The sequence below is a fragment of the Neocloeon triangulifer genome, unplaced genomic scaffold, assembly GCF_031216515.1.
Source record: "Neocloeon triangulifer isolate White Clay Creek 2 clone unplaced genomic scaffold, ASM3121651v1 ptg000005l, whole genome shotgun sequence".
NCBI classification, from domain to species: Eukaryota; Metazoa; Arthropoda; class Insecta; order Ephemeroptera; family Baetidae; genus Neocloeon; species Neocloeon triangulifer.
Genome location: NW_026775548.1, coordinates 837,961 through 862,310, shown reverse-complemented (window position 1 = coordinate 862,310; position 24,350 = coordinate 837,961). Strand labels below are relative to the sequence as shown.

Here is a 24,350-nt window from a genome sequence, read left to right as displayed (position 1 = left end):
CTCAACCAGGCTCAAAATTTACTAAATAAACAAGCACCGAGTCCGAGCTCGCCTCGCACACTCTAATGCATTAAACTCCTGCGCAGAGGGTGTGTACTTGCCGAGAGTGTATAACCCTGCTGTTGTTTTATCTCTGAATTACCGAGACGGAGTGGCCGTAATATCTTCCGGGTCGGGAGCCAAGAGGGAGCGCCCGGCGAATTCCGCTGCAAAATTTATGTATCGAGCCGCCGAACAACTAATTTCATTTGTTCACATCAAGAATGCAGCTTTACGAAGTTTCGAATCAGCCGCTTCTGAGATGGTAAAACTTTTGGAATTTAGAGGTTGCAACAAAATTATAAGCTTTTTATATTAAAATACAAGTTTGAGAATTTCTAAAGAGTTTATAAAATTATTGATGGAAATTACCACAGACAGTTTTGAAGAAAATTATTGTTTTAAATTAATTTTCTGCATGAAATCAATATAAAAATTTTGACAAATTTTGAATAATAATTATGTGGATCAAAGTCTTTTGGGCCGAATTTCTTTTTTTTTCTTCTTTCATTTCATTGAGCAATCTGCAAAATATTCATCTTTAAAAACACACTTCTGTGGACACTGAAAATATTTGTAAAATTTTAATTTAAGCGATTTTAAATTAATTGTTTTTATTTCGTAAACATGCTTTGAATGAACTTTTAGAAAAGTTCTTCAGGTTAGAAAAAGACAAAAATGTTGGCCTTACCAACGAATCAACGATTCTTCATCTCAAATCAGAAATTCTCTGCTCTTGTGTGCCTAATTTTTTGCCGGCAAATCATAAATAACTCTATTCTAGGGGAACATTTTTTTTACTACGTTTGGAGATTCCAAAGTTTCGCCAACATCGGAGGCACTCGCAGGAATATATATTAAATATTTTGGTCGGGGCATGCAAATAAAATTCCAGCACGCCCAAGTCGGTGCGTTCTGGAAAAGGGGCTGCCCCGTTTTAATTAAAACTCCGACCTCTTTTTGCGCCTGCTTTTTCCTGCGCTACTCACTTTGGGACCCAAATTAGGCTCCAGATTAAAATTTATGAGTCTCGGCAAACCCATTCAAGTTTAAAAGCATCTCAGGCCAAATTCGTCTCGCAACTTGCCCATGAAAATAAAAAAGAAATTCACTGAGGGCAATAACATGATGCAATTGGACATCAAAAATTCACGCCGGACACTCGGTGTTCTTTTCCGCGCGATGCGACAATATTTTTAATTCAAGAGCAGACCACGCTAGTGCCACTCCTAGAATTGAGCGAGTTATTTTGCCATCTGAGCTTTTTTTGGCAAGGAAAAAAACTCTGCAAAAGTCTAAAAATAGAGGTGCTCGGAAAAGTTTTGGTGAACCAGACTGGAAAAAACCGAACTTGAATCACCAACTTCTGGAAAAGAGGACTTTGATCTCATTTCAGCCCTATTTGCAACTTTTTAATGCAATTACAAAATGGTTTTAACATAATTTTTTATTTATAAAATTTTGAAAGACCGAATTGATTAAATTTGATATTGTATTGTTTTTTCTAAGGTAATTTTGCATCTAGATTTGCCAGCCTTTTTCGAAAGAACAAGTCAAGATATTTCAACCTTTTTCACTGCTAAAAGAATATATAAAGTCTTGGAACTTTTGCCCAGATGAAACCAACAAGAGAGATTATCACGAGGGAAGTCATTTCATCATCATCTGAAGCAAAAGAAGTGGAGCAGCGAGAAATAATTGCTCTTTGTGCAAAGCAAATACAAATGTACAGAGGATGCAGCGTGTTGCCATTGAAGCGTGAAATCCGCGCCTTCTGCTGCTGCGAAAAGTGTAATTCTCGCGATTCTCGCTGCTCGCCTTTATCTTGTTTCTTTCGCTCGAACGAACTCGCTGCCTCGGGCGAATTAATAATATCGCTCTCGTAACACAATTGAACGTCTTCGCCGCGTGCGTTTGCATGAATATGTGTTTGTACATTTATATTTATTTAACGCGAGGCTCGGCGAGGCCTGAAGCGGAACAAAAATTCGCATTACCATCCAGCGACGGCGGCAGCAGTTGGTGTGCAAATATTTGACTACGTCTGTTGCACTCGGCAAACGTTTTGTCTTCCTGCCCCCGCCAGCTGAGGATTCACAAAATGAATGGCACAGCCCACTTATCTTGCTCGCAATCAGTTAAAAAAAATTTGTATCTCAAAAAACCTTTGTTGCTTGGCACAGAATTCATCAAAATTCTTCATTCTGAAAAAGTTCCATATCACAGATATAAAAACAAAACAATAATATAAATAGAAGAAATTCAACAAAATTTGATTTATCTTTTCAACATTTTTCTTTACAAAAATAAGCATCAGTTAGCCATGATTTAAATCAATTTAATTTAAGGATTAAATATTTGTATTTATCTTGAACAAATTTTTAACCTGAGCTTAAAAATCAGTCGGAAATTACAAAACGATTTCTCCTAGTATGATGTTTTTAGTTTAATTAATATGAAAGTGTTTAATTAATAATTAAGCAACTGCCTCAAATGTAAACACATTTCGCGCTGATCAATGAGGAAATGAAATTTAAATATAAACGTTACAATTTGCTGCAAAAGCAGTTGGTTCAAATTTAATCAAGCATATTAAATAAATTATGATTTCAGCTCTTCTTCGAAATATAACAAGAACACCTATGTGTACAAACTAGTTGACGAGAAATTAATTGTAAATGACTTAAAAGAAAAATACGATCTCCCGGAGACTGAAAATTATTTAAAGTTCCTTGAGAGTTATAATTCTGAACATGACATTAGATTTAATGTTAACTTTAATGTCACACCGGCAATGAGAAATGATGTATGGAAACAACCCTTATTTGATAAACGCCATGTTTTTTGTCGATATGCCATGCACGGTTTTCACAACCAAATCTGTAGCAATAGTTCCGAGCGACAGCAGTGCTTCGATGAAAGTGATTCCTGCGTGTGTTTGCTATGCGGTGAGAAATGCACCCAGTACCACCTGGCCGAGTGCAAAAATCGCATCCTTAGTATTAATGACTATTCAAAAATGAAGTGAAAGACTTTGAATTTATTTTGTCGCGCACCACACTGAAAATTGTTTTGTAAAATTTTTTAAGTTAAGTTGAAGTTGTACTCAAATGAGTTTCAAATAAAAGAATATATGATTTCAGCTCTTGAAAATCAATTTAAAATAATAAAATTTAAGAGCTCAATCTAATGGTATTGATATTGTCAAAACAAGTCTTAACAACAATGGTAGCTAAAATCCCCAATTTAATTAAGTGTTTATCATTTAAAATTAAAATTTTAAAAAGGTACTCTTTAGGAAGCACGAGAGGTGAAATTTTTAATTCAACCCGTTGTGTGCGTGCCAAGCATTTCTGCGAGAAATTAGCCGAGGCGCGTTTGTGCCCGGCTGCAGTAAATAAACCCGAGAGAGCCGACGGCATTTTTGCCTCCTTGGGCGAGCGCAGCAAATTTGCGCCCTCTCGCATTCCATTCACATGCAAATGCCGCCTGCGAGTTCACCCTCGAATGTAATGTGTAATAATATGTACAACTGCCGCGCCCATGCAGGATTGGATCAACTTCATATATAAGCAGGGTTCACGTGTGTTATTTCAACGCACGCCGCCTCCACGACTGCTAATTTTCTGCATTACACGCTGACAAAATATTTGCTCTGCAATGTTTGTTCCACCTTCACTTCCTGCGTCGGCGGTGTTTGCGTTTTGAAACTGCGGAAATTTCGCTGCGTGTACAGGTGAAAAGTCGTCAATCTTGTGCGTCACGTTAAGAGAAGGAAATTACAAATTAAATTTTATTTTTTGAACGCAATGTAACGTGGATTCAGAGAAAATGAATTAAAATTTCCAAATTTTTTAAGCTTTGATTCATCTGAAGTTGTTTCAAAAAACATTTAATGTTTTCTGTTTCCAAAATATTAATTTTTCCAAATAAAACTGCCAAAATCAAGACAAACAGGAATATTCTCAGCAACGTAAACAAAACACAAACCTACAAAAAATATTACCAAAGTGTCAAAATTTTATTTATTACTGAATTTTACGGGGTTTAGGAGTTCATAGATAGAATTTTAAAAGAATTTCTAGAAATAAAGTAGTAATAATTATTAATTTAGGTGGTTTGTAGTTTGGAATTTTAATGATACATGTACAAAATTCAACCAGAACGTCCTATTTATTAAATTTCAAATTTTTTATCTAATTCTGAATTAATACTGTTCAGAAAATTCCCCTTTCTTAATTGAATCATATAAATTTTCAAATTGTCACCAAATTAAATCGTGTTTCGGAATCGGTATTTTTGCATCCCGCAGACGGAAACCGAATGTGTTCAACATAAAATCGGCCGGCGGCCTTCAGTGCAAATAGCTTTCTTTGGCATGTAATCAATGAGACGATAGACTGCTCCGGGGATTTTCCATCTGGGCACACACATTTCTCGAATCCGACATGCGTTCCTATTTGAACTCGGTCCGAAATTGGATAAAACCTCCACTTTTTTTCCCCATATGTACTTTTTTTTCCGCGCTCACTCTCACCAGCTGCAATGTAAATACGCGTTTGCGATGGAAAAGTGTTTGCGATTCTGCGAGCGGCGGACGGACGAGGGACGGGCATCTATTGAAAAATATCCGTCGAAAAATCAATCGCACTCGCTGCACGAGAATGAAAAGGGTATGGTACAGGGCGCCATTACCAGACAAGCAAAAGCCTCCGGGGTGTGTACTCTGAGCTGCCGTGTGCACTCGACATCGCCAACATCACATTCAATTGAGCTATTTATCCGCGGCAAAAGTTTCCCTGCGCGACTCACACCAGTTTACGTCTCGAATTTCGGGTTTGTGCAAATCTGGAATCAAAATTGAAATTGAATTTTAATCGACTTTGTCAGGAAGTTAAACGTGTAAACTAAATCTAACAAATCCAAGATAATCATAATTTGTTAAGTTAAGTACAATTCATATTGGCTAAAAACAAAAACTAATGCTCTAAAAAATGGTGAAATTACTTGAAAAATTACATAAAACAATTTGAAATATGTGATTTTATCAGCTTTTTAATCGATTTTCTTTATTACGGTCTTTAAAAAATTTAAGTGAAACAGAAATAAAAAATTGTTGAATTCAAATTTTCTTGCTGATTTAGTTTTGTTCAATATAAATTCAGCTAGAAAAGTTTTAAATTATCCCATTTTGATATAATACGCCTGGGAATTTTGTATGTTGTAAAGAATTTATAATAAATTACAGACTAAAATTGCAAAAGCCATGACATGCGTTTGGGTTGTTAATTTGGCGAACGTGCAGCTTGAACTATCTCAAAGTCTGGCTGCTTTTGGTCTTGTTTTTTTTTCGAGCTGCGGTTAACAAGTTCGTTAATTGCGAGTTTTTCGAGTTAATCTCTACGTTATTCACAACTTCTCTGACCTTTGACCAAATAAGCTGATGTAAAATTTCAAATTTCGGTTGAACGGAAATTCTGGCTCTCTGCAAATCCTGGGATCATCAAACTACTCGTCCCAGCGGGATTAGCCGCCGGGCTGGCTGCAGAGGAGCGAGCGATGTTCTGGTCAGTTTTACGGGCCAAAGCTCTCAGACGCCCCTGGCTGCCGGTTTTGGAGTTGCGGCGTCTCCCGCCGAGTTTGCAGAAAGCCCATCAAGAAGTTGCTTCGACTGCCGTAAATTAATATTTGCATTAATTAGGCGCGGCAGATGGTGGGGCGGAGCGCAGCATAATTAATGTCCTCGCTCGTGCAAACACATTCTTGTGTATTGGCAAACATGCAAAATAAATTAATGTGCACCTCGCGCGTGGCTGCATAAATTTCGCGTGACCGGCACAATCAGGTCAATTATTTATTGTACGAGGACAAACTATGTTGTTGGTTATTTTGGGAAAAAAAGCAAAATGCAAAAATATTTATTGATTAATTTCTTTTAAAACTTAATTGGAAATATTGTCACGGAAATTCAATTTGCTTTTCACTAATTTGATATTTCAAATTCTAATATCGCAAGTCACTGAAGGAATTCAATAAATTCTTATCTGAAAGTTCAGGAAATTTCTTGATCACTATTAGCTATTCCAAGATCTGCAACAAAGACAATTAAAGAGGGAATTTTCTAAACAAGAAGTTGGGCTAATTTAAATTTCAATAGTATATTTTTAGGAGGAAAGATGTAACATTATTTTAATTGTGAAAATCAAATTTTAGAATTTAATTTTAGAGATAAATTAAAACATTTATGTAAAAAGAAAAGAAGAGATCGGGATTTTCCGTAATCATCTCCTGGAGTGTCAACTTCTTCAAACAAATTTATGAAAATAATAAATAATATTTTTAAATTGACACAAGTTTTCCTGTTAAATTTCAAAATTTCTCTCTCTTCTTCTCCTTGAAAACAAAATTTAATTGTTTGCCCCTAACGTAAAGTTTTTAAATCTTTCCCTCTCACAAATTAAACTTGCTTCATCACGGAAAAGATAATAAAAAACAAAATGACTAACGGCTCTAATGAGGCCTCGCGCCTTCTCGTCTTTCTTTCCTTCTCGCCAGCAAAAGCTTTTCCACTCGGTTTAATTACGTACTTGGTGGGCGTTTTTTTTCGGTCTCTTGGATCGAATTAAAGCGAGTCCCTTCAGTAATTATTGCCACCTCTCTTTGTTGCGAACAGAGCGAGCGGAATAAAAGAGGAAGATTACGGCCCTTTTTTTTCAAGAGCCGTAATTTGAAAGAAAAAAAGTGACGGTCTGTTAAATCGTGAACCTTTGAGTAGTTAATTTTGGGCCAATGTCAAAAGAGATGTACGGTTTTGTTTTTGACAGACGTGCTTCGCCAATGGAAATTTGTAAATCCAAAAGCGGAAAGTGCGTTTATATTTTTTACTTTTACCTTCACAAGCAGACGCGTCTGTGTCTGGCCACGTTTTGATTCGGTGGAAATTGGTCTGTCAAAAAATAATGATCGTCGAGAGGAGATTGGGAAATATGAAATTCAAAACGGGCGCTGCTGAACTGGAAGAAAATTGAAGGACTGCTTCTCAATTGAAATTTTCCACTGATTGCGTTGGAAAATGAAATGTTTGTGCCGAGGGTGGGAAATGTAAACCTCCCTCTGTGCGTCGCCCACACCCGAACACACGCGCGAAAATTACTTTCTCAATAATGGGCGCGGCCATAGTCATTTGTTGGAGTCGTTCCTGCTAATGTGAAATGGAAATTGGCAAAAAAAATTCTTCTGGCAGCTGCACCGAAATTCCCAGGGCTATTTTGGTGTCATTAGCAGGTGTAGCTTCTTCCTCGCGGCGACTCCAATTATCCTCTCAGAGAACTGCAAACTTTGATATTGAGCACGCAATCTCAAATTCTGAAGCGAGTTTGCTCATTGATTCGTTCTAAAATAAGCTAATGTATTTCGAGACACTTTGGTGTGGGATGAGTGAGTGGGAAGGAATGCCTTCGTACCTAAGTATTTGCTAGTTATCATCATCAAGATTGTTATGAACAGGATTCCTAGGGTTCTCTTCAAGTAGATTGTGCTGCAAATAAATTTTCTAGAAACACTTTTGCCAAGGAAACTACAATCCTATTTTTAAATAATTATTCTTGGTCATAAATTATGAGCACCGCAATTATTTAATGATTTACAAATTAATCAATTTTCGTACTGCCGAAAATGCGTTAAATACGAATCTCCATTAGAGAACTTTTTATTAATTTTGTACAAGTGCAATTTGGTAGTGCAAATTTGAGTCTTTTCGAAAGCTAAAAAAATGGCAAAATAAATTTCAGTTCAAATTGAATTGCTGATTTGTTTCGTTAAAATAATCCTGTTTAAGGATTATTTTCAAACGCTAAATATTTGCAAATAATTAATTTATTGCAATTATTGACAGTTTCCAATTGGTGTGTGAAGTGCAGATCTAGTGCGTTTCACTCTTTAAGCCCTATTGAAAGCTAAAATAGCAAAATAAAAACAGATTTCAAATTGATATTTAGGTTTAAAAGAAATTTTTTTTGTAACACAGTTTTTTTAAATTCAAAAATGGTTCCCACGCTATATCTTGAGGCACAAAAGCTGAACACTGAAATGGCTTGAGGATGTTAGCGCATAATTTGCGAATAGAGAAGGAAGCTGGATAAGCCTTGAGTAACGCACGCGTTTCGACATGCAAATTGGCCGAGGGCACAGCATTGGGGTTTGAAAATGCTTGACAATGCACACCGCCTCTCTCTCTCTCTATTATACACGGAAACGGCGGCTTTCATCAAACTTTGGCCTTTCCCGGCCGTATATTTTCCCCGAGCTCACAATTGACCTGCAGCCTGGAAACTACCATTAAGCCGTGTCGCAGAAAAGGGGCTTTTTGCGGAGCGACCACCACTCCTGGAATGTACAATGATCCCCTTTGAGCGGCTTTGTTCATTTCGAATATCACAAGTCGTCTCCATCAAGTCGCTCTCTGATTTTCCTTTCCTCAAAATTATTTCGAGGTTATTTGCTTTCATGCTAACTCGAAAGCAACGTATAAACATTCACTTGATCATTGCTGGTTCCATCGACGTCCAATTCCAGATGTGGTGGTTGCGAGAGCAACTCAACAAACGTCGAACGCCCCCTCAGCATTCAATTAATTCAATTATTATCCCTGATGCCCATCAATCTGTTAACAACATTAAATCAGCAGGAAAATTTTATATCTTTGATTTAATTTTCCTGCTGCAAAATTATAGTTTTTTTATTTAAAAATTTCAAGAAGGAAAAAATGTTTGGATTGAATAACATGCTGGAAAGGTGTTAAATTGCAATATTTTAGAAGATCTGTAAACTATTTGTTTTTATTTTTTATTTTTTATATTTTAAATTTAAAAAAAAAATGTAAATTTTGAGGAAGATTGACTTTTTATTAGCTTTACCTTGGAAGGAGTCGAGATTTTCCCTTCAGCCGCATTTACGATCTTAAACGGCCCGAAACTGCTTTACAGGATTCCTAATTGCCCTTGCAATCTCGCCAACGCATTTGGTCCTTTGAATTATGGCGCCTTCTAGATCCACTCAGGAGCGAAGCCCCCTTGAAAAAAGAAAGCGAGAAGAAAGAAGGCCTCGCAGATAAAATTTTATTCGTTATCGCCGCAAACACCTCTCTGGCTGCGAATGCATGCCCGAGTGTTATTACCGGCCTGATTTATAGCCTCTTTTTGCATCAGAATGGCAATTGCAACGATAATATTATTAGAAATGAAAAAGGAGCAGCAGTTTTGCTGCCACGATTCAATATTAATGTAAGACACATGCGCTAATGAATGCTCTTCCAAGTTACAGGGAATAAAATAATATCACTTTTTATGATAAGTTAGCTTCGTTTGCTATCAAGTTTGTTTTTCTGATCAAACTTTGTTATTAAATGTTATTATCTATGAAAATAGTAGTTTAAATAACTGGATAATGTTTATAGAACGCATGATTTTATTTAATCTGGTAAAACATAAATTATTTTCAAATCTGAAAACTCCATTAAAAAGTCAAATAATTACATCCAAAATAATTTATTGAAAAACAGTAACCTTTTTTTTCCTAATTTATATTTTAAAAATTCAGTATAAATAGGAAAAATTTACTTCCTTTATAACAGGAAAATATTATGGTTGATTGCAAAAGTTATCACTTAAAATTACCATAATTGAACAAACATATTCGAATTAAAAAAATCTCTTTATGTATTTGATCATCCGATTCCCGTCTTGAATAGAAAACTCGTTGAAACTCTTGTATTCCCTCGGGACGGCAGAGAGCTTGGCAAACACGAACCGAATTTCCCCATCAAATCTCTCCTGAGATATGAATATTGAGACGAGCTTTGCCTACTCTTGCGGCCATAAATTATTCTTGAGAGCTGCGCCATGTGTTAGCAAACCGCGAGTGCGTTTCGTGCGAGGCAAACAAACAATTAGAGGCGCAAGTTGGCTCCTTCTCGGCGGAAACACACACACGCGAGTTTCCAGTGTTATTTGCACACATATTGATCAGCAAGCCCGGATAGTCGCAGCTGAAGCCCTGATAAATTTCAGGTGCCGAGACCCTTTCCGCTCCTATGATTTCTTGCCTTGGGCGCTCTCGTTGGGCTTGATTCGCGTCACGATTTCCGTCTGTTCCTGCCCAGTTTGTCGGGAGAGCCGAATTTCCATCAGTCGAGCTCATCCGGAGACAAAACGACGACACGCGTTTCTAGGAAATAAGTTTCTTTTTATCTCATCCTCCTCAGCGTGCTTGCAAATTTCAATTAATTGGATTCATAAATTATTAAATTCTGCTTAAAATCAGCCTGATTAATTTTTGATTTAAATTATTATTTTTACATCAATCCAAAGCAAATAAGAGAGAATCTTTTAATGGATGGGGATAAATTAATAATTTTGAATTATTTGCGTATTTAAAAATAATTGATAAAAATTCCATCATGACAAGTTCATATCGCCTTAGTCAATAGAAAATCAAATAATTTCAAAATGAAAAATGTCTTAGAGCAAATTTTATTTCAAGATTTTTTCTTGCCATTAGTGTCAACAAACAAACGAAGCGATATTTTCTTTTCTTTGCGCAGTAAATAAATTATTTTGAGTGCATTTTTTGCAAAGAAATTTAATAGACGTCGCAGAGAAGGTAACAAACTGCGCCTTCGTCCCTATGTTTTTCCACTCGTATCTACGCAATAAATTTCCATTGTTTTTTCCTCACTGCAATTTTCCATCTCTTTTGCTCAACAACCTTTTTTTAACGCTATTGAATTATGCAACCCGCTCTGTTCTATGGTGCCGAGTGGGTTGCATTTAATCACATTAATGCTTGCTCTTTGATTGTACACAAATTATTTTGTAGTTATTTGCAAATAACGCGGTGATTACGATTGAAAGAGCAAACCAGAATCGTAACAGTTGCATCAATTACAGTCACAATTGAATCGGTCACCGCGCGCATCAGCAGTTGCAGGACCAACCGGTGTGCCAAGTCAGCGCATCCCGAATGAATTAATTAGCCACGCGAGTGCGCCTGCCTTGTTTGCAAAACATGCATTTGCATACCAACTGATTAATTCAATTCATTCCGCAGCGTTTGCCCTTTTCACTCTGTTAAAAATTAACACGAAATTGTTCTCTCTCTAAAATCATTCACTATAGTTTAATTCGTCGCATGTTTGTGTTTAATTTCAATTAACGTGATGAGAATGGTGCGTTGATCAATAATTAATTTGCTTTTGCTCTGTTTCAGACAACATTGCCACACCTTCGTTTGGTAAGTACAACAACTCTCGTAACTTTATCTGCAGAATGGTGAGTTTTTTTTGTACATCAAAGGAAATATTGTCGATTACCAAATACAAAATAGAATCGAGAGAAACCGTAAATTTAATTAAATACTGTTTATTCTTACAAATGAGAATATAAATCTTTAGAAATTTCTAAAACTGAAAGTCAAAAGAGAAGTCCGAGTTTGCCCAGAAAGTTGACGAAACAGAGAAGAAATAATTTTCTATTCTTTTCTTGATATTATGTGAATCGTACTTTTAAATTCAGTGAGATTTAATTTAATTTTTATTTTTTTATATCATCAACGGGCAAAAAATTATTGTGATCTGCAATATTTACATATTAATTAGGATTTATCAAAATATTTTGGTTTTTTTCTTGAAAAATCTTTTAAATTTGTTTCTGGCTCATTTTACCTAGATTTGACCAATTTTTCGCTGACTTGATTAAATTACATTATAATTAACGTTGAAGTTAAATTAAAATATTGATGGACTTGAAATAAATTTGTATATAAAAGGTGTAAATAATTTAGCTTAAAAGAAAAACAATTTCTCGTATTTATTATCGAATCGAAATTTTTACTGCAATCAAGGATTATTTTGCAACTCAATAATTATTTAAACGTTCGTCAGGCATGAAATTTCTCTGCCAAGTGGCGTAATAAAGCGCGCGGCAGTTGGTGAAAAGCTCGCTCTCGGCGGAGCTCATTAAATTGGCGAGTGTTTCGGCAGGAGGCGGAAGGAAGGAAGAAATTGTGCTGCACCGACGTCAGAGCTCTCGTTTCAATTAGGCTGGCAACACAATTTCCAGCCGCCGCAAGCCCAATTCGAAATAATTGCCGGCCGCAAAAGCCCACATTTCTGCATTCATAAAAACCGTGAGAAGGATATATTTTTGTCTCTAACTCGGCCCGAGAGATAATAAAATGAATGGGCCTCGCGCCTTATCTCGGAAGGGGTTTAATTAATTAGCGCGCTAATTACGGCGGCGCCAACCTCGTCGGTTTCACGAGTTCGTCTTTGAAGCCCTACGAATGCGCTGCGCTGATGAATCGAATTTCGCTGACGAGGTGAATCGCTGGAGCGTGAAAAATTGCATTCGCCTTTCTGCTCCAGCGTGGATTTTAATGAGCACAGAATTTTCTCCGAATTTCAGCCGTTTCCGTCTTGTTTACCAAATTTAAATCGCCGTCTTGCCAAAGACCTTATATTTGTATCTTCTCTACGGAAAGAAATTATTTGATACGCAATTTCTGTATAAATTATTGTAATTTGCAGGAGTCTTTTTCACTTGGAGAGCCAATTTATCGATTCACTGAATTTGTTACCCTCAATTTTAATGAATTATTGCAAGAAGGATTCATTCCAGTGCCATCTATCTTACTTTTCGTTAAGTTTAATAAATAAATAAACACAAAAAATGAAACACTTTGTGTTTGATAACAAGCTGGGAACGTACTTTACCACGCATTTTTATTTCACGTTGCACGCGCTTCTATAATTGCGAATTCCGTCTACCTGCGCGTCTGCAAAGCGGCGAAACACGTGCATGAGCTCGTCGGCCGGTTCATAAAGATCCGCAAAGTAGGTGCGCAACTCGCCCTCGTCTAGAATAACTTGCGAAAGAAAGTTGGAGAGGCGGTGCTGAAAAAAAAGAAGAAGTCTCGGGTTCCAGGGACAATTGCAAATCCCACCGCCCCGACCTGCCATTTGATATTTTTTCGACATCGTGCCCGGAGCTTTTTGCGTCGCCGCCAATTTTTCATCAGCGCGCTGCTCGGGATCGAGTTGCGAGAGTGGCGAACGCACTGAAATTGGACAACACCGCGCGCCGCTGTATCCTTTTTCATTGTCCGATCGTATGACTACACGTGTGTGAGCCTTGTAGGGCAAAAAAGTTTGACTTTTTCGAGGAAAGCTTTTCCCACAAAACTAAATTTTCTTGACAACCACAACTTTATTTTTATTCTTTTCTTAATTTATTTTTTTCCATACGTTTCATAAAAAAATTTCAGAATTCTCCATCAAGATGTCTCGCAATCGGCTTATTTTTAGAAGAGAATAAAGTTGCGCAGAAGAATAACAAGATTATTTGTTGATAAGTGGCGGAAATTGAGTTTTGCAAGAAGTTTGAAACTTGATTGGAAATCTCGGGAAATCAGAAGTAGTGAGGAGCCCCTGATTTATATTAAAAGATTTGATTTTTCCACTGTAGAAATTCAAAAGCAGAGAGCGAAAGACAAACAAATGAAATTCCATCGGTGAAAGCAAGTCAAGCGTTAAAAGGAACATTGCCGGAGATTGTCTTTCGCCTCTGCTGCGAAATAATTAGGTCAACAGCGCGCGAAAGAGGCTCCGGCGCGTTGCTGCGACTCCTTGCGTTGCACAATATTGCATTCCGCACCACTTTTAATTCAAACGGCTTCATTTTCTCCAACAACCGGCGAGAGAGAGAAAATGTATTCGCGCATTTATTCCGCCGCCCGCGTCTCTTTTGAATAGCAAAGTGCGAATTTTGCATTCTCAGCGGAAAGCTTTTCTTGTACAAATCCGGCGTTTCAAATTAAAGAGAGATTCCAGCAGTCAAGCTATTTACATTTAATTGCCAGATGAAATCAAGCTTTGAATAACACACTTCTTACGCGTGTTCAGCGAAACACCAAAGTGGCGTTGCATATCATTGCCAGATTTATATCTGCGAATAAATTTGCTCGCCCCGCGCCGGAGACAGGCAAACGTCTTGCCCGTGAGTTCTCCTCTTCCTACAAATGACGAGACTCTAAAGCACCGCACACGGCTTCCTTTCTTTATTCAGATTAGCATCTCGCCTTTCCATTGTGCGCTGCAAAATCAGAAAGGCCGTCGCACGTCGGGTGGAAACGCGCGCGCGGACGGCTTTTGGTGTGTGTTTTGCGCGCGCTCGTTTTTCAACCCAAAGCTTTCAACTTTCGTCTCCTTTTGTGTGCCGCGGCGACGAAATGGCTTTTTCCATCTCTAGAATTAATTCCATCTTGTTTGCATTCACAGACAGATTCATTTCCAAATCGAAAATCCCCTTGTTCTGAATCAAATTATTTCATTCCCGAGCGTTAAAATGGTATATTTGCCAAATATTGTGACAAAGGCAGAGCTGCGCGTTAAATATTTTAATTCACAAATATTTTGACTAATTATAATTTTTGAGGAAAATTATTTTTAATTTTTGATATCATTTTTTACTACTTTAAGTCGATTATTATAATATTACTAACAATTCAATTTAAAAATTTTGCGATACAAAAAACTATAATATCTTCTATCAATTCTGAATGATTGGATGCTTAATAAATAGATAATAATCAGCTTATTATGGGAAAACTTAAGATTTTTCCTTGAATAATTGTTAAATTTTTATTTCGCCTGATTATTTGCAAAAAATATCTGCAATTTTTTCCTTTATCAAAGTTTTCAAAAATAAAAAAACAGAGCATTCAACGAAAGTTTGGAGTGTTGTTTAGTTTTCATATCGGCCAATTAGGCCAAACACGGCAATTAATTCCTCTCCATTTAAGTTGTTGGACCTTCCATTCAGTATGATTCCATGCCAATCACCACCCCCAATGCAATAACTTCTCTAATCTGCTCAACTATTTAATTGCGCAATTATGGCAATTATATTTGATAGAATAAATACATATTCACAGCGCAAAATTTATAGGATTATAAACTATAACGAGATAGAGGGAGAAAAGCTATCAAAGTCTAGCGATGCATGACCGAACGAACACTCATCGTTAGGATATAAATGAACCGAGACAAGATATTCTAAGCTGGATTAGTTGCATAATAATAAATTGATTCAAGTTAACGAGATCACGAATCCACTGAACTGTTAAATGAACTTTCCACGTGAAAGAACAAAATGATTTGCAAGAAGTAAAATTTCAATAATCTCAATTTAAATCATTTAAATAGGACAAAAATTTAATCGAAGTGAATTAAAGGTTTGATTATATCGACTCCACTTTCATATTTTTCCATTACTTAGAAAAATAATAAAATAATATAATTCAGCCAATTCAAAGAGGTTTATTTTGAAATAATTTTTTTCTTTATTTCCAAATTCAAAATGTCCCTTTATCTATTAAGGAGTAACTTCAGTGGAGCTCATTTCTGCTTGAATCGCGTCTCGAGCGATATAATGATGTGCTTTTGTTCCCTTTGGCAACCAAATCGAGTCCAAATTTGGCGGCGCAGCTGATAATTATTGCGAGCACAGATAGCGGCGGCCAAATTGTGTTAATGCACGAGAGCAGTGTGACCTGGTGTGGAAATAATTGGCATTAATAATTATCATTAGGCGTTCGGAAGGAAGGAAGGAAGTGGCCGCACCCGAGGGATGGCGCCGGCTGAGGTTTGGCGCAGGTGCGCGCCTCGTTTCATGCAAATCGCGCGTGGGCGGCCGCTTTGTTGCAGACGACGAGAGACCGCAACTTCTTATCGCAACGCCACCCGCTTTGATTCATTGCGGACAACAATGCCTGATAAATATAATGCACACACGCTTGAATCACGGATGAATGAGCAATGCCGCTCGAACACGCCTTATCTAAAGTGGAACACATTTCTATCAGAATTAGATCAATAAAATTCCAAAATTTTAGTTAAAAAGGTTAAAAAAGGGTTCTACTTTAAATATTTATTAAGCTTTTGGAAAAATTTGAAAATTCCAAAGTTTTTGTTCATCCTGCGTATTGTAAATTATGATGCATCTTCTCTATATATCCATTTTTATGGAAAATGATGTTTTAAATTTTAAAGTGCTTCAAATGATTTTTTAACTGAAACTTTATATCTTGATAATGGTTGGAACAGTAAAAATTGAAGAAAACAAGAAGGAATTCCTCTTTCTGAAAAAAATTCCCATTTTTTTGGATATGTAAATTTATTGAACGGTTAAATGAATTAAAACTGACTATAAATAAAAAAAATTGACTGAAATATCGTTTTGAAATATTTTTAATTTGAAAGAGTAACTTGTCAACGTGGATCTCATCGTTTGTAATGGATGTCGCGGCAAGCAGAGCATATTTATATGAATGAGAGACGCCGTGGAAAAACAAAGCCTGTGTCGTTCATCTCGTGAAAAGCGCTCTCCATCATCTGTGTCTCCCGCACAAAGCGCGCGCCTCGTGACCTGCACGGCTGGGCTGAAACAAAGTAAACTGCAGTGCAACCCAATTTGGCCAAACAATGGCTGCAAAAACACACGCCGGCAAAATACCCTCGGGTCGGTGCATGATAAAAAAAAAATGAAGAGAAAGAGCCAGCGACAGAGCTAGCGAGAGCAAACTCTGGTTTCATTTCTAAATGTTATTTTCGCTCTCTATCTCGACCTTTTTCCCTGCCGGCAAGTTTCACATTCGTTAATACACCTCGGCGCCGAGGTAAAAATGTTTATTTTTTAAATAAAAACAATCGTCATGGAATAAAATAAACCAATTTTAATAAAACAAAATCTAAATAAACCATTAAAGTGATTTGTAAATTGTTCTTGGTTTGATAAAATGTTCAGTTAAATAAGATTTCTTTCTGATTCAGAAATAAGTTTGTCCTAAACATTAAAGGTTGAAATTATCTGCCCATTGACAACTTGCAAAGAGGCAAAAATTTTGAAATAACCAAAAGAAAAGAAAGCCTTTGTTTTTTCCCCAATTTGAAGATTCTTTTAAATAGGAATAATTTAAAAGTATACAAACTACAAACTTCCAACATTCTAATGAAAATAATCAATAACATTTTTAGGTAAATTCCAAAAATTCCATTTCAAATCATAAAAGTTTATTTATATTTATTCTGGATAATGTTAATAAGATTTTAAAATTTTAATTGCAGTTTGCAGTCAATTTAAATTAAACTACAAAGATAAAATTAAATCATATGTGGATCTATCTCCTTAAAATTTAAGCTTTTTCAAAAGGCAAACTGCTGACATGTAACATTATTTCTTTTAAAAAACGCCGGCTCGAATTATTTACTCGGCGGAGAGCGAAATCGACCTGCCGCGGCGAAAGTGAAAAATGGCAGCGCCGCCGCCGAGCCGCGCGTCTCTCTATAAAATAATGCGGCTGTAATTCGGCCCATCGAGCAGCGATTTGGCAAACTTTTAGTGGAGAAGTATTAAGTGTAATTGCTGCCAGCAGAGCAAACTCTCCACTCTATTCGGCAAGCGGCAGAGTGAATTTGGACGTGCAATATTTAGAGGACGAACGGAAACGTCGTCGTAAATCTGTCACAGCAGAAAATCTCTTCGTGCAAATGACACGTTAGTTATCTTTTATGACGTGGCCTTTTCCGTCTCTCGTCGTGCTTTTTCCTTCTCGCCGAAAATAGTCGATCCGTCTCTCGTCTGCCGGCAACTCTGCCGTACATTATTTAAGCGTCGCCCAAGTTTTGATCAACCCCCAACTCTCTCCTTATTCTCTTCTCTCCTTCATCATCCGTTCGATCAATTTGCAAAATTAATCCCATTCAGACGCCCTCCTTAGAGCGGCCTGAAAGGATTCTTTTTAATAGACCTTGAAGAAGAAGAAGAAGAGAGAAAGTCTGTGGAAAATTTCAAGAGAATGAAAACCGAGCAAAAGCGATTCTTGTGGTTTAAATTTAGCCTTTTTATTTTAAACAAGTTATAAATTTAATGCAAAGAAAGTTCTGCGCAAAACACGAGGGAGTTAAAATTACTATTTGTAAGAAAATAAAAATAATCATTAAATATTTTGATAACATTGATTTTTGTTTTAATATAAACAATAAGGTTTAAATGAAATTTATAAAGCTATAAGAAGTTCTTTTGGTGACTTGCAATATCGATTAGTGACTAATGGATCGCGTTTCAAGCCAGAAAAAAATCACCTTTTCTCTAAAACTTACCATTAGGCCTGGGCTGCAGTTAAAATCAGACCCATTTGAGGCAATTAAATTTCAACTCGGCGGCTAATCTCGCTCTTGAAAAAGCTCTTTAAACGTTTTCTGGCGTGAGAATGTGAGACACGCGAGAAAATAATCCAGAAAGCATAATAATAAAGACCGCGGGTGCTCTAAATTATAAAAAAGCCATTTTGTGCGATGCGCTTTGACAGAAATTCCGCGAAAACGTACTTGATTAAATATAGCTTTTGATCTTGCTTTCCATTCTGTCAGAGATATATTATGAGAAAAGATGACACAAAAGTGTTTCCAGGAAAATATTCCCTCAGTGTAGATTGAATTTCGGTTCCAAAAATAGTTATTCTTGGAAAATTATAAATAAAAATTCATTCACCTTTTCCAAAGGAGATGAAATTTCTTTCTAACAAAAGAAAAGCTTCATTTTGAAATTCTCTCCAAAGATGAATTGTGCATTTTTGTTAATATTAAATTTCAAAATCGAATTCGACTCTTGCATATATTCCATTCAAAGGCTCGACAAGAGTTGGAAACTGCGCCAAACTGGAAATCGTCGTAAATAAACGCGAGTATAATTGAACGAGTCACGAATGCGAAATAAACGCGCGATATGAATCACAATGGACCCGATACATGTGAAGACCAACCAACTTTGTGCTGCAGCGCGTGTTCGATTCGAGCAGTGCAGGGGCCCATAAATTTCAAAGCAGCACTTCCTCTTTCCAAGTCTTGTATTTATGGGCGGCGTGCAGCGAATTGCCAGAATCAAATTCGCATTCCTCGGCGGGGCCGTATCGTCGTCGTCGCCGCCAAGGCCGCCGCCGCAGTGGACCGACCGAAATTGCAAAAATATCGCCGTCGCCGCGGCAACAGATTTATCGCTCGAATTTGTTTCTTTGCTGCGCGACAACTGACCAATTTCACGCTAGCCTTGCCGTGATGCATCGCCCTCCTTTTTCTTTTTCCTCATCTCTCGGTAACAAGTATATCGACTTGACGTACTCGACTGATTTTCCGCCACTTCCTGGAAATAAAGATATTTGACGCTTTTTCCTCCTTCTTTTCCTCTGAAGTCGATTGATATTTCATTCTTTGATACATGATATATCTTCACGAGGGATGACGAAAAGTTACTGAAATGTAAGGAATGAGGAAATGCCAATGTTGAAATCTGCAAAAATACTTTTTTGTGGTAAGAAATTTATTTCCTTCTCTACATTCAATAGGAGGACTGGGGGTTTAAGCAAAGCCTTTTTTTTTAATAATAAATGTAAAAAATTAAAGCTGCGGAAATAGAAATAGATGAGTATCAGGAAACTATAATTTGTTTTTGAATTCGTAATTTAAAAAAAAAGTAAGAAATTGTCTTTCCAAGCTTGTCAAAAATCAAGTTTCAAGTAAAAAATTCTTATTTTATAGAGTCTTCAATTGAAAATTGCATAGAGTAAATTAAAATTAACATATTTTTTTTTTCGGTTCGTTTAGAGGAAACTAAACTATAATTATTTTCACCATTCAATTATGCTACAAGGCTCAATCAACCATGTTCAGAATTGTAATTTATGTATTTTTATTCCACCCAATTCAAGGAATTAATAATCATTTCCGATACAGAGAGCTTTGCAATAAATGAACATCAGAGTATTAAAAAAAAACAATCCAATTCCGATTAATCAAATAAAAGCTTTTGCATCAAAAGTGTTGAGAATCCATTTTGATTTATTTTTAAGAACCTCAAATAAAAAAAAAACTTGAATGTTTTTTCTCAATGTTCGCGCGCAATGAAAATAATCAAAACGTTCGCGCTTCGCAAAAATCCCACTGAGGATTCATAGAGATGTTTTTGAAGCAATGAGTTTTAATTTAGCACGTGTCGGAGGCTTATTAGGCGTGTGGGCCGCAATCTCATTTGTCCGAAGAGGATATAAAACAAATTTAGCCGTGACCACGCAAAAGGTTAATAAGGCGGCCTCAGGGGTCGCAGAAATCTCTCGACCGTTGCAACCAACACACATAAACTCTTGTTAAGGCGCGGACGACAAATTTGACGGGGGCGGTCTCGACCCCCACCCCAGGGACCAATTTGCCGTGATTATGATCACAAAGGAGGCGGCGCGTCCCTCGTAAAATTTATCTCGAATTTGTCGCGCCCATTTTTGCCTGATTAAGGCCGTAAAAAAGGCTCCAATTTTGTGCCACGGCGTCTCCCTCTCTTTTATTTTCACTCGGCGTGCCTCACCTGCCGCTTTGTTGGCACCTCCAGAGGATGTGAGCGGCGCAAAACTAATCTACAGAAATTTTATGGGCTGTCAATGTGAAAGGTTTAAATTAAAAGCCATAAAATATCCGGGGCGTGCAGCGCGGCCTTTGTGGGAATTCCTCTCTCTTTGTGCGGCGGGACAGCAAAGTCGCTCGCTCGCTCGCCCAGTCGGCAGCAGCAGCAGTTTGCTGGCTTTTGAAAAAGAAAAAGGTTATTTTTGGAAAGTTACATAAGCCCAAGAGTTTAACAAAATTATTAGTTTACATTTTAAGCTGTGAAACTGAATTTCTGTTTGACTAATTTTCATCAAATTTGCATGATTCTTGAAATTTGAAGATGATTAAAACCAAATTAAAACTCTTCAAACGGTTTAAAACTTTGCTAATCCCATGTAAAGAGGTTCATAATTAGTAAAACTTTAATTGTGTTTACAAAGACATTCTAATTTAGTAAGAAATAAAATCCTTGACAAACCATTGTAAAAAATTTTTAGCCACTTTCTGCGTCTGGTGATTTTCAGTCCCTCGCCTCTGAGCAAGAGAAACGATATGGGAAGCAATAAGTTTCATAAAATTATATGGATTTTCATTAAAATGGGTGAAAAATTTTGCCTTGAAATTGATTAAGGATATTTAATTTTTTATTTTAAACGGAAAACTATGACATATTTCAATTTTTAATGAAATAACCTCTTCTATAATTGTCTGTTTCACCGAAATCGGTCTGATGGTTAAAAGTTTTGTCCTAAAAAAGTCAGCCAAAAAATCCGTTTCACAGATCCTGTAAGTTTTAATAATTTATCAAGCCATACCTCATTATTGGAATTTGTGTAACTTATTTTGTGCATATTTTTACATTTATTGGAACTTTTTTGCTCTATAATTATAAAGGGAATAAATTTATTTTATATGCAAGTGTCAATATTTCAATACTTAAAAATGTTTGGCTTGAAATTACATCTGTAGGACATAATTTTGGGAAGTCGGCAAACATTTTCAGCTCTTTTTAAATCCTCTGGCAAAAGTTTCAAAGCCTGAGCAAATTGAATATGTGCAAAGTTTTTAATTAATCGCCTTAAAATCGCAAAGTAAAGAGAATATGCGGCACAAATTTGACTTTCAGTGCAAATATAGAGTTTTCAACTGATGAGAACATACAAAAAAAGGGAAAAATGGCGGAAATCCAGTCGCTGCTCTTTTGAAATAAAGCAGAAAAGCCGAGCGTGTCCCTTTGAGATGAATTGCGGGAGCAAAAAATTTAATTTTTCAGAGCCTTTCACAGCGTGTCCTCATAAACAAGAGACAAGCGCTTCTTTACACAATATTTTATCATGTGACGCTGCAGCTTTTTTGCCGTAATAACGCCCTCGATCCATCTCTGCTGCGGCTGGCCGCGGATTCACTCAGAGATTGAATTCCAGCGATGCCTGCCCGCATGGGCGGCGATAAAACGCCAGATTGGTTTCCTTTGTGCATGAAACTCGCTCGCACACACAAATCCCCTTTCGCTATTTCGTTTCATTTTTGCCGCACGAGAAACAGCGGGAGAAGAAAATTAGTTTTGCGACCACGGCGACGGAACACTGGCCAAGAGATTTGGGACGAGGAAAAATCCAAACAGACAAAAGAAATCCGCGTCTCAACCTGATATGATCCTTGATTCTTTTTGTTCAATGTTCTGCTAGTTTATTATTATTTCTCTTGAACAATAATGGTTCAGATCTTCTCTTATTAACCGGACAAAAAATTTATTTTCACAAATATTAAGATTGTTGTTTTAGAATTTTTTTCACAACATTTTAAACAAAAAAAGCCCCTAATTTTAAATTATTAAATTTATAAATTTAATTGATTGTTGATAAATTAATTGAAAATTGGAAAAAAATGGTTAGAAATTCCAAGAGATTGTTTTATTTTTATAAAAATGAAAAAATATGAAATTAAAATATCGTTAAATATCAATAATATCGCACTATCCTATGAAACTTTTAGAAAATTGTTATTCAGAGATTTTTTGTGCGACCCAAAACGACTTGAAATGAGAATCTTTTGATCTAAAGTTCTGACTTCGAACTTCAATTTGTCCAAAAATAAATAAAACGTCCATCAGTCTTATGTCAACTTGGAACTGCCAGCAAATGAAGAGCAAAATTTGTATTCACGTGCAAGAAAGTTATGCAACTGGCGCGGCGTACGTGGCGAGCGCGTTGCAAACCCTCGTCAGCTCAGAAACACTCGAGTGTGCGGCTGACAGTGGCAACTTTTGCGTTGCGGGTGATTTGTGGGTAATAAGCAAGCGGTGGTGGTGTTTGCCGTCCAGCTAGCCAGCCAGTCGACGAGAAAGAAAGGAAAATACGGGCTCGTTCTGCCGAGGCTCATTTGCATGTAACGGACGAGCGCATCAAGAACACCTGTAAGTGTGTCGCACGCTTGATATAGCCGAGCGAGTTCTGCAGCAAACGGACGCCAACGCAGATTACGCCTGCAAAGATATGGCCAGATAAGCGTCCTTCAAGACGCGGATTACTCAGACAAGGACGAACATAAATAATTTTATTTTTCAAGGAACAAAAATTATCTGCAGTCAGGAGTTTGAAAAAGAGGCAAAATTTTTCCCGCTTTAACTGATGACAAAAATAAGACGGTTTTAGTCACATAGGGTGGGTCCGAATATCAGAAAAATGATTCTCAAAACGATTCTCGAGAAACGATTCTCAAATAATAAATAACGAAAAAAAAATAAATAAAAATTCCTCGCGCAAGGATTCTCAAGGAAAGATTCTTTAGTTGAAATTTAAATGTAGAAACGTTCCTGGAGAATCCTTGCGCGATAACTTTTTCTTCAGAATCGTTTCTCTGATATTCGGATGTTTGGAATAATAAATTCCAAGTTTTATTTCAACAGATAATTTATTAATATTTATTTAATTTTCAAAAGTCATGTTAAGTTATATCATGATAATTGTTGCTTCTTTTTTTAGTTAATAAAATAATATAAATCAGATCTATTATAATTTGTAATCCTTCTCAGTTGAAGTAATTAATTTCAGTTGCTTGAATTCTACGAAAATCTCTCCATTTTGATATGCGGTTGAGCTTGTGTGTTTTGAAACAAGATTATGACCACGCGAAGCTTCGCAACGTGATTCCATTCAAGTGATATATAAAGCGTGTTCGGTGCATAAGTTGCTCGTTACGCAACTCTGCCCCGAGCGCTGGAATTATTTATGATCAATTAGAGCAGAGATTACGGCTTAATGGATGCAAAGCGTGGCTAATTACGAAGGTGCATTAAAGAAAGCCGAGTTTACGGAGAAGATGGGGCAACGACGAGAGCACTCAGATCATCTGACGGCCAAGAACAATGGCAGCAAACTAAAACGGGGGTAGCCATATTTGTGCAAAAATTTATTTATAAGAAAAGTGCGAAAAAATTCAATATCAGCTAGGAACTTTTTTTTAATTTATTTGAATTATAAATGCTGCATTTTTTTATATTTGCACAAAGACACAATTAAATTTTAATATTATTTAACTTCAATTAATCATTACTCAAATAAAATGTTTAATTTTCTATATACAGAATACAAATTTATATTCAATTAAAACATGTCACATGAATATTGTTTATTTCTAATTTGTATTGAAGTTGAATTTTTTGAATGTATAATTGTGGAGCCCCTTTTGAATTGTGCCGCAGACAATTAGCGACTGCAATTTTATTATAATTGCGCAGGGTCGTAGAGCAAATGTTTGTTCCCCAGATTGACCGAGTAATGAGACTCATTAAGACGCGCCAGCGGCAGCGGCACACCCATAAAAT

General features: G+C 36.6%; 1 protein-coding gene across 1 annotated transcript in view; it reads left to right on the top strand.

Moving 5' to 3' along the window:
- The window catches only part of LOC132193818 (uncharacterized), a 114,919-nt gene that overhangs the window by 15,125 nt on the left and 75,444 nt on the right, over window positions 1-24,350 (top strand). The window contains exon 4 of the mRNA XM_059614722.1: window positions 11,305-11,328. Coding sequence (XP_059470705.1) covers window positions 11,305-11,328 — 24 coding nt within the window. The remainder of the gene's footprint in view (window positions 1-11,304; window positions 11,329-24,350) is intronic.